Source organism: Syngnathus scovelli, chromosome 16 (genome assembly GCF_024217435.2).
Source record: "Syngnathus scovelli strain Florida chromosome 16, RoL_Ssco_1.2, whole genome shotgun sequence".
Classification (NCBI taxonomy): domain Eukaryota; kingdom Metazoa; phylum Chordata; class Actinopteri; order Syngnathiformes; family Syngnathidae; genus Syngnathus; species Syngnathus scovelli.
The window spans coordinates 8631672-8645113 of record NC_090862.1 but is presented as its reverse complement, the minus strand read 5'-3'; the positions used below and the strand labels follow the sequence as shown (position 1 = coordinate 8645113).

The window sequence follows — 13442 nt, the reverse complement described above, 5'->3', positions numbered from 1 at the left end:
CTGAGTGAAAAGGTTCACAATCTACCTTTCGGGCGCATAATATCATAATCGGCCTTTTGCGAGTGGAGTGTTTCATATAACTTGGCTTCCTGCAGCTGCCCAGGTAAAAGCTCACAACTGAATGTCAAGGAAATGGTAGTGTTGTGGTTTATGTAGCTGAGAGTTCCATCATCGAGGATCACAATGTCTGAACCCGAAAGATTTACCGTATGCGTATGTCATTGCTCTTTAAGTAATGTTACGCCACAGTGCATTTCATCACCATGTTTTTATTTCATTCCAAGCAAACAAACCACAACACAGCCAGTCTATTTCAAGCATTCGTAACACATGCCAAGTATCTTTGGGTATAAATGCGCTCTATGTGAAAATGCATAAAGCACAACAAAGGTTTTCCGGTACAGAAAATATACCCTGACAATACTGGAAAGACTTGAGTGTCTGTGATGGTCCTTAGCTGCAATGGAGCAAGCCATCTTTTTAGTACAATACAATAAATACATTTGAACAAGTTTGTTTGAGAAGTCGACGTGTTGGTGTGACATCTTCCGCATTGTAGTTGTTTGATCAAAATTGTCCAATGTTGTCTTCTTCTACCGAGTCTGTATGGGAGTAGGTGTCGGGCTGGGAGATCTGTTTGCGTTCTTGCGGGTGATGGTTGTGCAGCGACTGAGAATCTCCTCGGTCTGCGGCCTGGGCGGCACCTTGGGTGCCGAGACGCTCTTAAAGATGTTTGGGTCAGAGACGGCGAGCATCATTTTGCCCCCTGTTGCGCTTTGTGGGTCTAGTATGTGCCTGGATGGCGGCGGAGGGGTACGGCTGTGGCGCATTCGGTAATTGTCTGTGCTCATGCTCAGGCTGATTGTTGTGCTGGCTGAGGATGAATTGTATTCGTCGCTGCTGAAGTCACTGTCGCTTGTGAAGTCGTCCTCGCTGTCCACGGTCAGGCTCATGGGAAGATCGTTCTCGTCCTCATTCTCCACCAAGATGATGGGCGTAGGGACGTAGTTTGCATTGGGAGGTGAGACATGTCCTCGGTTGGGAGGTAAGGTCTGTACTGGATTGGGAGGTGAGCTGCGTCCTGGACTGGAAAGCGAGGCGTGTCCTCGGTTTGTAGGTGAGCTGCGTCCTGGATTGGGAGGTGAGGTGTGTCCTGCACCGGGCGACAGGGTGTGTCTTGGATCAGGAGATGGGGTACGTCTTGTATTGGCGGGTGGGACAGGTTTCGGCTTGGGAAGTGAGATGGGGGGTGTCGGCTTGGCAGTGGGCCTAGTGGACACGGGTGGGCTGAGGACCTCGAGGGATCTAGACAACTGCCTGGTCAGGGGTCGGGGGTTAAGAATGGGGCTGCTGTGCCCGTGGTGGCCTCCCCCCATGCGGATGTGGCTTGGGGGCTTCAGGTACATGCTGGGGATGTAGCCGGCCTTCCCTTTGTATCTGCGGAAGGTCAGAGGTTGAGTTCAAATCTTCAAGTATTGGACTAAGTCTCTACACTGTCAGAAATAGGGTCAAGCACCCTTGAACTTAGTCCAAGGCTGCAGCTATGTTCCCAAGTTCCCAGTGGGGTATGGGTGTGTTCCCAAGTCCGTTCAGGTCTTTTGTCTCAGGACTACAAAAGCAGGACCTTTGAGGGTAGCACCCCATTGGCAAATTGTTGTACCCCTTGGGTCAGGTTGGGTCCCTTGTGCACCTGGTAATAACAGTCATAAATGACTGTTTGTGCCTTGTTAATGGCTTAGGATGTAAATTACAAACCCTAATCCTACACTTTTATATCAGCCTAACATCCCAGTCCTCTAAGAGAGAAAGCTGTACCCTTTCCGGCACCAAACATTTTTTCCTGGATCCTTGACCTTTACAGTTTAAGGTTTGTTTTATCATTGGGTACAATGATAGTCTCAACCCTTCAAAATGTCAATGCTTCCATAGCACTGCAGTCCTAGTGTGGTACCCATTGACACAAAGTACAATGACAAGCCTAACACTGTTGTATTGATATGCTGGCCAACAATACCTGATGAGCCACCAGCCGTTTTCGGACTTCTGCAAGACCTCCACCGAGGCACCGATGCTCACTGTTATTTCGTCATCTTTGTTGGATTTGTAGCTTTTGGTAACGGTGTAAAACAATCCTGATGGAGATAAAGAGTCAAACTCAGTGTGGTGTGTTCAACATATTTGAGAAAAAGACAAGGTGTCGCTGGTGGTTATGACATTGTACCTCTTTCCGGAAGTCCATCAATGTTGTCTTCCTCTGGTTCATCGTCCGTCCTCTCCAGGTACGGAGCAGGAAACCAGGCCAAGCACTTGTCTTCATTCTCCACAAGCCACCAGCCTGAGGCCAGCCACAACGGAAAACCTCAGAACTGGACGCTTTTTTGTTTTGCCCCGCGATCCAAAGTCGACAAAGCTGTTTAGCTCACCTGCTTTGTCCTTGATGAGCACGTCGACTTTTTCATCCACCGCCACTTTGAAGGGCTTGTTCTTGGTGTCCTTGGTCTCGTAGGGGGCCACACACCTGTAAGTCTCCGTGGAAAAGGGCTGGGTCACGTTGCTGCCCTGGCTAAAGACTTGCTCTTGTTGGTTTTGGGTTTCAGGGGGCATGATTATGACGCTGAGGGTGGAAAGACAAACTGGATGTAAATACAGTGCAGAACCAAGCTCCAAAACACGGTTTGTCAGTTCAATGAAGACTTAAAATAGTTCTTAGTTCTTATGCTTGTTTTTCAGTATGCGCCTTGCGATTGGCTCTCATCCAGCTCAGTTTGTGCTCCACCTTTGGCTCAGTCAATTGCCATTACCCCCAAGAAGTAACAAATAGACTCTTGGAAACAGGCCTCAGGCGAAGCTGCGCTGCCATGCTGCTTGGCCACTTAACTAAGGCGTGTACTGTAATCATGCCTGCAATCATTGTCTCACTTGACATACTTGGCGCTCCAGTTAGCACCTCGAATTTTGCAAAGCGCTCTTCCCAATCAATTCATCTTTCCCTTCGGATGGCTCGAATCCTCACATTCGTCATTAGACTTGATGGGTTGGCCACGTGTTTGCCTTTATGTGTCAATGAAAGGAACATACTTACCCGTTCCTTGAGTACTCTGGCTGCAGCTCCTCGTTTTTGGGGTGGAGAAACTGGATGAGGTGCACCGACTGGTTGACCTGCGGATCGCAGCTCAGCAATTCGTTGCAGTACCTTTGCAAGGGCTTCAGGTAGTTCAAGGACTTGGAGGGGGCGTTCTTCTGCCCTGCTTTGGCCTTCTTTGTGACTAGAAGCATACATAACACTCAGGTCAGGGCCACCGCCGACATCGACAGCAAGGTCGAGGGAATGTGATGATCAATACCTTTAAACTTAGGCACGATTCTTTCTGACTTCTTTGTGCCAGGGAAGGCTTTCTTTATCAGCTTCTATAACGCAAGGCAAGGTGACGCATTTAGCTGTCAGAAAGTGTCTTGACACATCCAGGAGGTGTTTTGCACTTACATGCATTTTCTTGAAGTCCTCAACAGTCCTGTAGATGACAATCTCTTCCTCGTCCGACCAAAGCACCGATGTGATGTACATCTGGAGGAGCAAAACGTTACACGTTAAAGCTTTTGGGTTAGAATGCTTCCAAAATTAAGAGGGAGAAGAAAAGCAGGCTCCTTACTTTTTTCTTGTCCTTCTCCATCACTCCGGTTAAACGAATGCTGATGGGGTACCTTGGCGACGACATGACAATCGCAAAGTCCGCCGACTACGAAAACACTTGTGTTTGGGAATGCAAGATACAGATGCTCCACCGGTTCATTTATATGCGTTCCACCTGCACAGGTGTGGCTGCGTGACGCAACAGCAGTATTTGTGACAATTACGGGAAAGTCCAACCTTGCTCTAACTTTGCAGCACGTCACAAAAAGGACAAGTATTAAGTTAAATAGTTATATATGAGTTAGTTAAATAGCAAATAGTTGAAAAAATAAGAAAGGGTCAGAGATTTATTTTTTATTTTTACAATTCAACTGAGAAAACGGAACAAAGATAAGTTGTCTGTTCTGCGCGTTTCTGATCAAAGTATAGTACTACGGCAAATTAAAGTCAAAAAGTCAATGATGATGCATTGAGATTATTTTAAGAACAAAATCAAATAGAGACTATCTGATTGAAGCAGTGCATCAATGTTTCAATTAAACGGCACTTGTCTCCAATTTTCCACATGTAAGAACATGTCGGATGCACTGCTGTTGTCATTAACACAGTTTGACAGTATTTTTTTTTTTCCAAAGGAATGACCTCACTAATTACAGCACAAATAACTTTTGATTTGGGTTTACGGGAAGTTGCATCGTGTTGTAACCGTATTTTTCACTCCCCACCAGCTACTTGAACTTTTTACCATGTATTGTCCTTGATGAATACTGCCAAGGAAGTTTGTTGAAGTGAGCTGAGGAGCTTTGTTTGGACAAAGGTAGTGCTTTGGTGCCGCATTGTGGCAGATTGTTGCAGAGGATTGATGTTGACGTGATGAGGAGCTTCATTTAGACCAGACAAAATGTAACAATAGCGTATGGCGCTGCAAGAAACATACTTTTTTTTGTCTGATCTTCTTGCTAGTCTTATTGATCAACTTGGCCAACTTCCTCAAACCAAACCGAAACAGGATTAGTCACTACAAAAGAGCCAAAGCCGCCACCACCTCTTCTCCTCAGTGCCAGATTCAGCTCTGATGAAACCTGTAACACAAAAATTAAAAAAAACTTGACTTCCTTGTGCTTCAAATGCCAGCTTCGGTTTCACTTCTATGCAGGTGAACTATAGATAATTCCTTAAATACATAGTTCACACGATTTAGTGTGTAAAATTAGATGGCAACTCATGTGACTGCCAAGTCTGACTCAAGTTTGTGTGGCAAGAAAAGAATTAAGTCTGCATGAGTAAGGAATCCGGCATCTTGAGAAGGAAGCGTTGCAGCGCCGTTGGCACCTGCTTGCTTACGCCTGTTTCCATGGCTGCGGCACGTATGAATCGTACTTGGTGCGTGGAATTTTTCCAACCGCTCTGCTTTTTACTCCATTTTCTTTTATCTGAGATGCGAGTCATTTGTTTCACGGAAGAGGATTAGGGCCAGTGAAGAAAAAAAAAGGGGGGGGGGGGGGGTGACAGGATTCTGACTTTTTTGAATTCTCACTTTAAAGTCAGAATTCTGAGAATAAAGTCAGAATTCTGAGAATAAAGTCAGAATTCTGACTTTATTCTCAGAATTCTGACTTTAAAGTGAGAATTCCCACTTTAAAGCCATAATTCTGAGAATAAAGTCAGAATTCCCACTTTCTGGGAATTCTGACTTTAAAGTGAGAATCCTGACTTTATTCTCAGAATTCTGACTTTAAAGTGAGAATTCTGAGGGAAAAAAAAGTCAGAATCCTGTCACTCCCCTCCCCCCCTTTTTTTTTCTTCACTGGCCCTAATCCTCTTCCGTACCTTTCTCATTGGCTGTCATATTAAGGTTTCATAATACGTAATATGTAGCATGCCAAAAAGTTCAGATTGACTGATCAGGTCTCTTTGGTAGACACAATTAGAGACGTGATTTGACCTTGGCCCTTCAATCGCTGTGACCGTCGATGGTATATTTGGCACACTTACCAGTTGAATCCAGTTAAGGCCGTCAAGTCACCCCACCATTGACTGACTGAATTGTTCAAACTGCCCAGTAGTAGCTTAATGCCAAAGACATGCAGCGCCATACTGACATCTAGTGGATACTGCACCGCAGGTGAGTTCAAATGCTGAAACGTGTGATACACACAAATTTGTATTACTCCTTGTGCTTGGTGCAGCAGACACATCCAACATTTTTTAATGTGGTGTTTTCCAGCAAATGTCACACAAGGTACATTTTGCCATCAGCCACAAATTCAATAGATCCTGTCCCTCCCAAAGTCCGACAATATTGTGTTTTGATGTGAAGCACTGGGAGGTTTAGAATGTAATTACAAGTTTGTCACTTTTCCAAGAGCACCTCGGGCTCAATCTTTTTTTTAGTGACGCTTTCAAAAGACTGACCCTTGTCCCATTTCTTCACAAACTAACTTCCCCAGCAAGGCAAAGTCTTTGCCACTTTGACTTGCATGATATTGACCAAATGGTATGTGATGTTACATGGTTCTTCAAAAATAATAATTGTAAATGGGGGGGGGGGGGGGGGGGCTTGATTTAAAAAAAAAAAAAACACTTTGAAGTCATTTTAAGACGATTTGATGAGTCACAATCCGATATGGTTATTGATCATCCAGAGTGCATGACAGTTGTTGATTTTCAAACGGAGGGATCGTTGTTGTGTTTGTATGTTTTCCGTGATGTGCTCTGTAAAGCGTTATTACGTCAACAGTTGTTGTGAAAGCACTACATTAGAAAGATGTCTTTAGTCTTTTACATCAAATGAGAAAAGAAAGGACTGAAAGGCTTACTTAGTTCAACTTCAAGGCAAGGTTGTCTTTTTGTGAGTAAATGCCTTTGTAAAACATAATTAAAAACCAAAATCAAGCCAGGTTGGAAAATGAGGTCAAGATGGGCTTTGCGGCCACAGTGAGACCTCTTCATTGCGTCCGTTAGCCTTCGCATCTTTCTCTCAGTCTTGCGCAGAGGTCGGAGAGCGCCTTTTGATGGGGGGGGGGGGGGGGGGGGGGGGGGGTGTTCACCGAGCTCCATTCGGGACAGCAAGTGGCTCGCTCGCCATCCGTATTTCTTGATGTTGTTTTTGGGCATCCCATTGAAGATGAGCTGAACCCTCCTTGACAAAAATATTTGTCGCTCGTCTTTTCAGCGGAATTCATAAATGGGAATACTGTGCTCTCGGACGTGGCTCAGGTTGAGGGACTGATACCTGGAAGAAGAAGTAAAAAAAAAAAGATTTCAATATTGTCGGTCAAAATCCTCGTCTACAAAATCGCTCCTTTTCGAGAAATGTACCCAGATACCCATTTCAATCCTTCATAATGCGGTGACTGACCATTCCGAGCTCCTGTGGTAGTAGTAACCCTCTATAGTGGCCGAGGACTTCTGGAAGCAGATGTAGTAAAAGCCTGCAAAGGACGCACCGCTAATATCCTTGATGGTGTGATCGGGGACCAGGAACTGCTCCTTTGGGACGGCAGAAATGCAGGGTTCAAAGTTCACAATCAGGAGGACAAAGAGATGATGTTAAGGGTCACTGAAAAAACACTCGGGGACTGACTTTCCATCTCATGAAGACGTAATCGCTGCGTTCCAGCGCATCGTAGTCAAAGTCATCAGAATTGAAGCTTTTGGCCACTTTATAAAATGGCTGAAATTTGCCCTGCGGGAAAAAGTCCCTTCAAGTCACGTCAGACAACCACTGATCAAACGTCGCACTCCCTGGTGGAGGTCATGGGAGAACGGGGACGTACCCAGTGCTTCCTGTCCACATCTTCGTCAGCATCCCACTTCCTGGTTAGAAAAGGCCGCTTCCGGCTGATGATTTCACCAGCAAAGAATGTCGTGAGCGTTGGATACTCCTGGTGGCAAAAAATTTAAGACGTTAGCAAGGCAGGCAGGAGAGGCGAAATTGGCCATCCGTCTGTTGCTACCCAATTGTAGAACACTCAGTACATACTTGCACTGTCGTTTCCCATTGCTGTTTTTATTTTGTTTTATTTTTTGGGAGAAATGAGAGCAAATATGTGTTCCCTTTGTGCCAGTAAATACACCACTTCAAATTAGATGCGAGCGCAAGCTGACCCGCTGACAAGTTTCACCCTTGAACATTCTGTTCCCCTTGTCAGGCCCCCCGCGAAGTATTACGTAATGAAATGGATACACACTTGTCTCAGAAATTAGGGCAGGCGTGCAGACCTTAAAATAGAGATTCGCCGGGTCAACTGGCCCGCGGTGACCCCCAATAAGATAACCATCACAAGTCCTGATGTCAGCTAAATGTTTGAGCTCGCTCACTTCAGTCAGGCCGCTGATCTTCAGATATCCACACAAGTAGGCGTCCTCGGGAGTCACGTGCTAGAGAAAAATCAATAATTTTAGTGAAACGTGTTGTTACTAATGTGTAATATCTAGTGTATGCTGTGAAACAAAGTGAAGCTGCATCCCATTTTCTCATGCTCCTCCATTATAGGGGAAAAAAATTTGCAAATCGTGCTGAATAAATAACCTTAAAGTATCAATAATGATAATAGTCCATTAATTTGATAATCGATGTGGTGTCGATTAATCCATTAATTGTTGCACCACTATTGCAAAGTTATCGGTGCATGCAAAGTTGTAAGAAATGATACTAAACAATGGCATTTCAAATGTCACACTTGCATTCAACCGGTCGCTAAACTAGGTCAGTGTGTTGCTATTGACTGTCAAGTAAGCCAACGTCGACGTGCCAAGTCGGTCGCAAGTGGACCTCAAAAGAATGCCATTTGCACGAGAACAAAAACGCAAGCGATCAAATTTAAAAGTCAACCTGATACGTACCTGCAAAACCACATCCACGTCGTAGGCGTTCCCTTTGCTCTTCTGGTAGCCTCGAAACTGGGAGCCGCTATACAGCAGCGACGTGGCCACGCCGGGCTGCTGCCCATTGATCGGCCCAGGCGGGACAAGCGAGCCCGGGGATGGACGGGCCGCGTCGGGGGCAAGGCAGCACTCGACTGGTACGGGCATGGCGAGCGGCAACGGGTCACCGTCGGCTACCGTCATCAACTTCGGAGCAGGCGAGCGCCCGAAGTCGCCGAGGTCCAAAACTTTGAACTATTTCTTTGGGCTGGCGACCTCAGCGCAACTCTGAATGGAGAGCTCCGTTTCCCGGAATGTGATTGGTCGAAAGCGTAGGGCTTGAGCAGACCTTTTATTTGGGGACTGTCAAACCGAGTGGCATTTTGGGAATTGTAGTAATATGACGAGATACTGCCAAAAAAGCACTGACGACTTCGAAAACCCGAACCACCCGCGCCTCGGCGGTCGCAGGTACACTCGCCTGTCTTGTGAACAGGTGTTGTGCCAGATTTGGACGGAGGGTCCGTATTGTGACGCTTTTATAGGTAAAAAAACCCCACAAATCTTCACCGGGGAACCAAATCGAGCACAACACCGGCACCGTCAGTTCGATTCCCGCGATTACGGTGTGCGTGTATGTGACAAAACGGAAAAAGAAAATACGTTCGCTCCCTTCGGCTCATTTTTAAACTTTGGCATAAATATATGTGAGCATAGTTGTGAATTAAGGGTTAGCTTCAACAACAATTTGATTTTTTTTCCTGAAACGTCATAGCTAAATTACAACACACGGTAGGATCTGGGGGGCTCGCCTCACAGTGTGGGTTCGAGTCCACCTCCGGCCCTCCCCGTGTGGAGTTTGCATGTTCTCCCCGTGCCCGCGTGGGTTTTCTCCGGGCACTCCAGTTTTCGCCCACATCCCGAAAGTGCGAGTGCGGATGGTTGTTCGTCTCTGTGTGCCCTGGCTGGCAACCAGTTCAGGGTGTCCCCCGCCTACTGCCCGATGACTGCTGGGATAGGCTCCAGCACGCCCGCGACCCCCGTGGGACAAACAGTATAGAAAATGGATGGATGGATGGTAGGATCCGTATTGTGATGCTTTTATAGGTAAAAAAAAAAATCTGATGTACTAATGAAAAATAAAGACATTAAATCAGCGTCAAAGAATACTTTTGGGGCGACATGAAGCTATCTCTGATAAAAAAAAATGTTTGCTGTTGGTTAGCCAGTATAATTGTACAGCCTATATCACTAATTAATGTAATTGATATAAGAAAAATACTGCACTTATTCATAGTGAATAATAGGATAGGGGGGAACGAAATTTCGGTTTCTTTGTGTGTCTTTGGCATGTGGAGAAATTGACAATAAAGCTGACTTTGACTTTGACTTTGACTTTTTAGTGAAACAAATCAAGTGAGAATTTTACTATCACAACATTGCAAAGGGAAATAAAGACCCAAGGAATACGTCAGCCAATATATATGTTTTCATGGAGCAAATACATATTTGGGCACATTGTAATCCCCTTCTTTCAAGCCCACCGCGTTTGCACTACATCAACTTTTTCAGCTGTTCCCTCAAATAGTCGGCGTGTCTGTGGATATCTGCGATGCGCTTTCGGTTCCTCTTCAGTTCTGTGTCTTCAATCTGAAACGTCACAGAAGGACAACATGAGCGGCGTGCACACGCGAGACCCAAAAGTCATTTCAGGTTTTTACCCCTTTGATGAGGGCAACTTTCCAGGCCTCGGCGCGCGTGACCAACTGCGTCTCCCTGTCATTGATAGTCTGCAGATGGTTGTCATGGCTGGCAGCCAGCGTGTCCATCACTGTGTTTTTGTCCAAGAACAGCTACATTGAGAAGGGCGGGTGTCAGACCTTATTATGCTAAATGGCAATGGTGACAAGTTCTTTGTATTTGTGGATGCAGCATTTCTAGCTAGGAAGACAAACCTCAATTCAACCTCAATCGAAACTGCTATTAATTGATATCGTGCGGTGCTGCCGCTACCTACCATTCGGACATCATCGGGCAAATCATCTTCGGCTTCTCCCTTCGCCACCACCTCCAGTGTGGTGACGGCAATTTGCGTTACCTTCTGATGATGGCTGTCCTCCAGCTCTCGACACTGGACGAATGTACAATCGAGTCAAGGAAGGCCTGGCACAGTTATGGCGGGAACGGTAAACTAAATGTGGAGTTCAATATGTGAAGATGTCAACATATCCCATGAGTTCATAAAATTGACTTTTTGGAATCAAAGCTTTGTAATATGGACTTCCCCGTTGTGACAAAAGGTCTGTCCCGTAAAGTTGAAGAGGAGCTGTGAGGACGTGTGAAGGATATATGCCTTGAGCCGTTTCGCTGAAACTGCCGGTCATTTCGGAGATGTTGTTGTCAAACCTTCGGATCATTTCCTGTGGGAAGCGTCGTTTCACTTTTGTGACATCGTCGGCATAGATTGCAATTGGAATCAAAAGTTCACATCTCACAAGGTACCTCCAGGTAGCTGTAGAGTTGAAACTCCACCGTCATTAGGTTGTAACACAAAACATTGATTTCTTCCAGGCAGATGTCCATCTTGCTCTTCTTTTCATCCTTCGCTGCCTGTTGTAAATCCAATGTTCTCTGTACACAGAAATATGTCTTGAAAAAGCACGCCTGCTCGTAGAGGAACCCAAATTGGGACATGTTTGGGACATTCCATTCCCCGTTTGCGAGCACACCTGCTTCTGTTCCGTCTGAAAATCAGCCAACACTTTGGAGGCTCTGCTTTGGCTGTCCGTCACGTCTATGTCAAGTCGAGCGAAGAATGAGGCGACCTCGGCGTCTCTTCGCTTGTACTCGGCCAGGCCCACTTCAAAGAGCTGGTTGCACAGGTCAACCAGTTGTTGCTCGAATGTAAACGAGAAGAGTCAAGGGAGGCAAACAAACTGGAATCGCTTGACAAAGCCGCCCGCGACAAAGGATATGCCTCCAGCAACTCGTCCACTCCCGGCAGGCATTGTAGTTTTTTTAACTCTGTATCATTTTGGATAATGTTTTTGTACAGATAATCTCCATTCAACTGCTCCACAAAAGAATCCTGAAATAAAAATAAAGACATTGGCAGCCATCTTGATCAAAACCCAAACGAGTTGATTGAACTCACCTCGTGCATTTGTAGTATAGCTTCCTGTTTTCGTTTTTCCTCCGCTGCTTGTTGGGCATGTAACTCCTCCTGGTTCATCTCTTCAATGTCAAGGTTGTACTTGGCCGACGCCCTGTTCCTCTATATGCACATGACATCGTATTACATGCAAGTTGCAAAACGTTTCAAAACACTGCACGTTTCTTACAATATCCTCATTAAGAAAAACGTTGTTCAGGAACTTCAATTGCTGAAAATAGGCCGCGAGGAAAAGGGTGTACTTTTCTTCATTGTTCTCCTCTGGGATCGGATTTCCATCTATATTGAGGGTGAAGAGCTTCTTGAACTTTCGCAGATAGACCACCTTTGGAGTGCAGAACAGTGACTTTGGGTTTGGCAAGTGTCCCAAAACACACACTTTCTTTTTTCATTTTACAATGCGCCTTTTTTGTTACATTGTTCAGTTGATGCAGTTTGTTGTTTGCAATGCAGAAAACGGTTAGTTCCATGAGGTTGTCCATGTTTTCGATGAGAGTAATGTGGTTGTTAGACAAATTCAGCACTTCCATCTTCACAAGACCATCCAGTCCTTCAATTTTCTTGATTTTGTTAAATGACAGATCTAAGAAACAAAATGGGCGTTATTGTTGTTTCAAGTTTGTACGTTTTTCCTGCACAACAAAAAGTCCGGGCTTGAAGGACCCAGCTTAGTCAGGCTTGCCCCATCTCCCAAAAACATGCTTGTTAGGGTAATTGAAGACTCAATATTGTCTTAAGGAATATTCAAAACAACATGTTTTCTTACTGAGCCACGTCAGGTTAACCAGATGGTCCAATCCTTCGATCTTCTTGATGAAGTTGTTGTTGAGATTTAACTTGGTTAACGCCGAGAACTCCCACAAGTGGTCAATCTTCTGGATGTCTTGTGAGGAAAACCATCATTCCACGAGACACATTCAGTATCACCAAGCCTGCATTTTTCTACTCACTTCTGTATTCCAGACTCAATCTGGGGGCCTCCTTAAAGATGATTCCCTCCTGCTTGGCAATGTGTTCAGCTTGATCTTGGAGACCTTGCTCGAGGACGGCTTCCTGCAGAATCTCCTCATCGATGTAAATTGGGGTTTTATCATGGTAACCGGCGCTTAGGTTGGAGGTTTCCTTGCTGGAAGGCATGACTTTAAAAGAAATAAAAACACAAAATAAACCTAATTTGGCCATTTGGGGGGGGGGGCGTGCAAATACTGCATCTCAGAATGTGTCGGATACTGCATGTAACAACGTTGTATTTTTGTATTTTTAATTCACTAAAAGGTACATCAATAGCGTCATCAATGAACGTAGATAACGATGTTGACACGTGCGCGTATTAATTGGTCAAAACATGTAAATATAAACGCCGATTACGGTTCGTCTGAATTCAATAATTATGTGTTACCTGCGTTAGCACAGAAGCTACAAGTCAGCCACAACTGGGAACGCAAAATGCGTATATGTCAAAATAAATAAATCACATTACACTACAGCTCTTCAATGTTTACTGGGTGTTGCGTAGCAACTAGGTGCTGCATTCGAGCACACTGGGAGAAAATACCTTCGTGCGTCAGTCAAAGTTAGCGTCTCTTCCACTTTCAGAGCTCAATTCACAAATCGTGTTTTACACAAAAATATTTTTGTTTCAGTTGTAACACTCATGAGACATTTTAAAAATCAATCACAGCTCACATACGTGGATTAAAATGTATGTGGATACCGCGAAAAACACTATGACTGACAGCCATCCTAACCACTGGCATTTAAGTTGTGAAT

At 45.1% G+C, this 13442-nt stretch overlaps 3 protein-coding genes across 5 annotated transcripts; all 3 read right to left on the bottom strand.

Annotated features, from left to right (window-relative positions):
- Positions 1 to 249: 249 nt before the first annotated feature.
- Positions 250 to 3819, bottom strand: noxo1a (NADPH oxidase organizer 1a). The gene is made up of 8 exons (XM_049745258.1): positions 3651 to 3819; positions 3485 to 3565; positions 3345 to 3408; positions 3083 to 3266; positions 2424 to 2614; positions 2222 to 2335; positions 2015 to 2132; positions 250 to 1437 (listed from the first exon to the last, which is right to left on the bottom strand). Exons 1-8 carry the CDS (start codon positions 3714 to 3716, stop codon positions 594 to 596), a joined length of 1662 nt encoding a protein of 553 aa, XP_049601215.1. The 5' UTR covers positions 3717 to 3819; the 3' UTR covers positions 250 to 593.
- A 1986-nt stretch (positions 3820 to 5805) lies between these two features.
- Positions 5806 to 8840, bottom strand: gid4 (GID complex subunit 4 homolog). Of its 2 annotated transcripts, none has more exons than XM_049745264.1 (6): positions 8480 to 8840; positions 7856 to 8014; positions 7411 to 7518; positions 7218 to 7319; positions 6993 to 7123; positions 5806 to 6866 (listed from the first exon to the last, which is right to left on the bottom strand). In XM_049745264.1, exons 1-6 carry the CDS (start codon positions 8702 to 8704, stop codon positions 6803 to 6805), a joined length of 789 nt encoding a protein of 262 aa, XP_049601221.1. In that variant the 5' UTR covers positions 8705 to 8840; the 3' UTR covers positions 5806 to 6802. The 2 variants fall into 2 exon arrangements, with proteins under 2 accessions (XP_049601221.1, XP_049601222.1); XM_049745265.2 differs by having other exon boundaries at positions 7955 to 8014; positions 8480 to 8839.
- Positions 8841 to 9900: 1060 nt separating this feature from the next.
- drc3 (dynein regulatory complex subunit 3) lies at positions 9901 to 13210 on the bottom strand. 2 transcript variants are annotated; one of them, XM_049745259.1, is made up of 13 exons: positions 13072 to 13210; positions 12623 to 12811; positions 12439 to 12555; positions 12089 to 12255; positions 11842 to 11997; positions 11655 to 11774; positions 11477 to 11588; positions 11230 to 11405; positions 11003 to 11131; positions 10850 to 10920; positions 10518 to 10641; positions 10222 to 10353; positions 9901 to 10150 (listed from the first exon to the last, which is right to left on the bottom strand). In XM_049745259.1, exons 2-13 carry the CDS (start codon positions 12807 to 12809, stop codon positions 10055 to 10057), a joined length of 1587 nt encoding a protein of 528 aa, XP_049601216.1. In that variant the 5' UTR covers positions 12810 to 12811; positions 13072 to 13210; the 3' UTR covers positions 9901 to 10054. The 2 variants fall into 2 exon arrangements, with proteins under 2 accessions (XP_049601216.1, XP_049601217.1); XM_049745260.2 differs by lacking the exon at positions 9901 to 10150 and having other exon boundaries at positions 10303 to 10441.
- Positions 13211 to 13442: the final 232 nt, after the last annotated feature.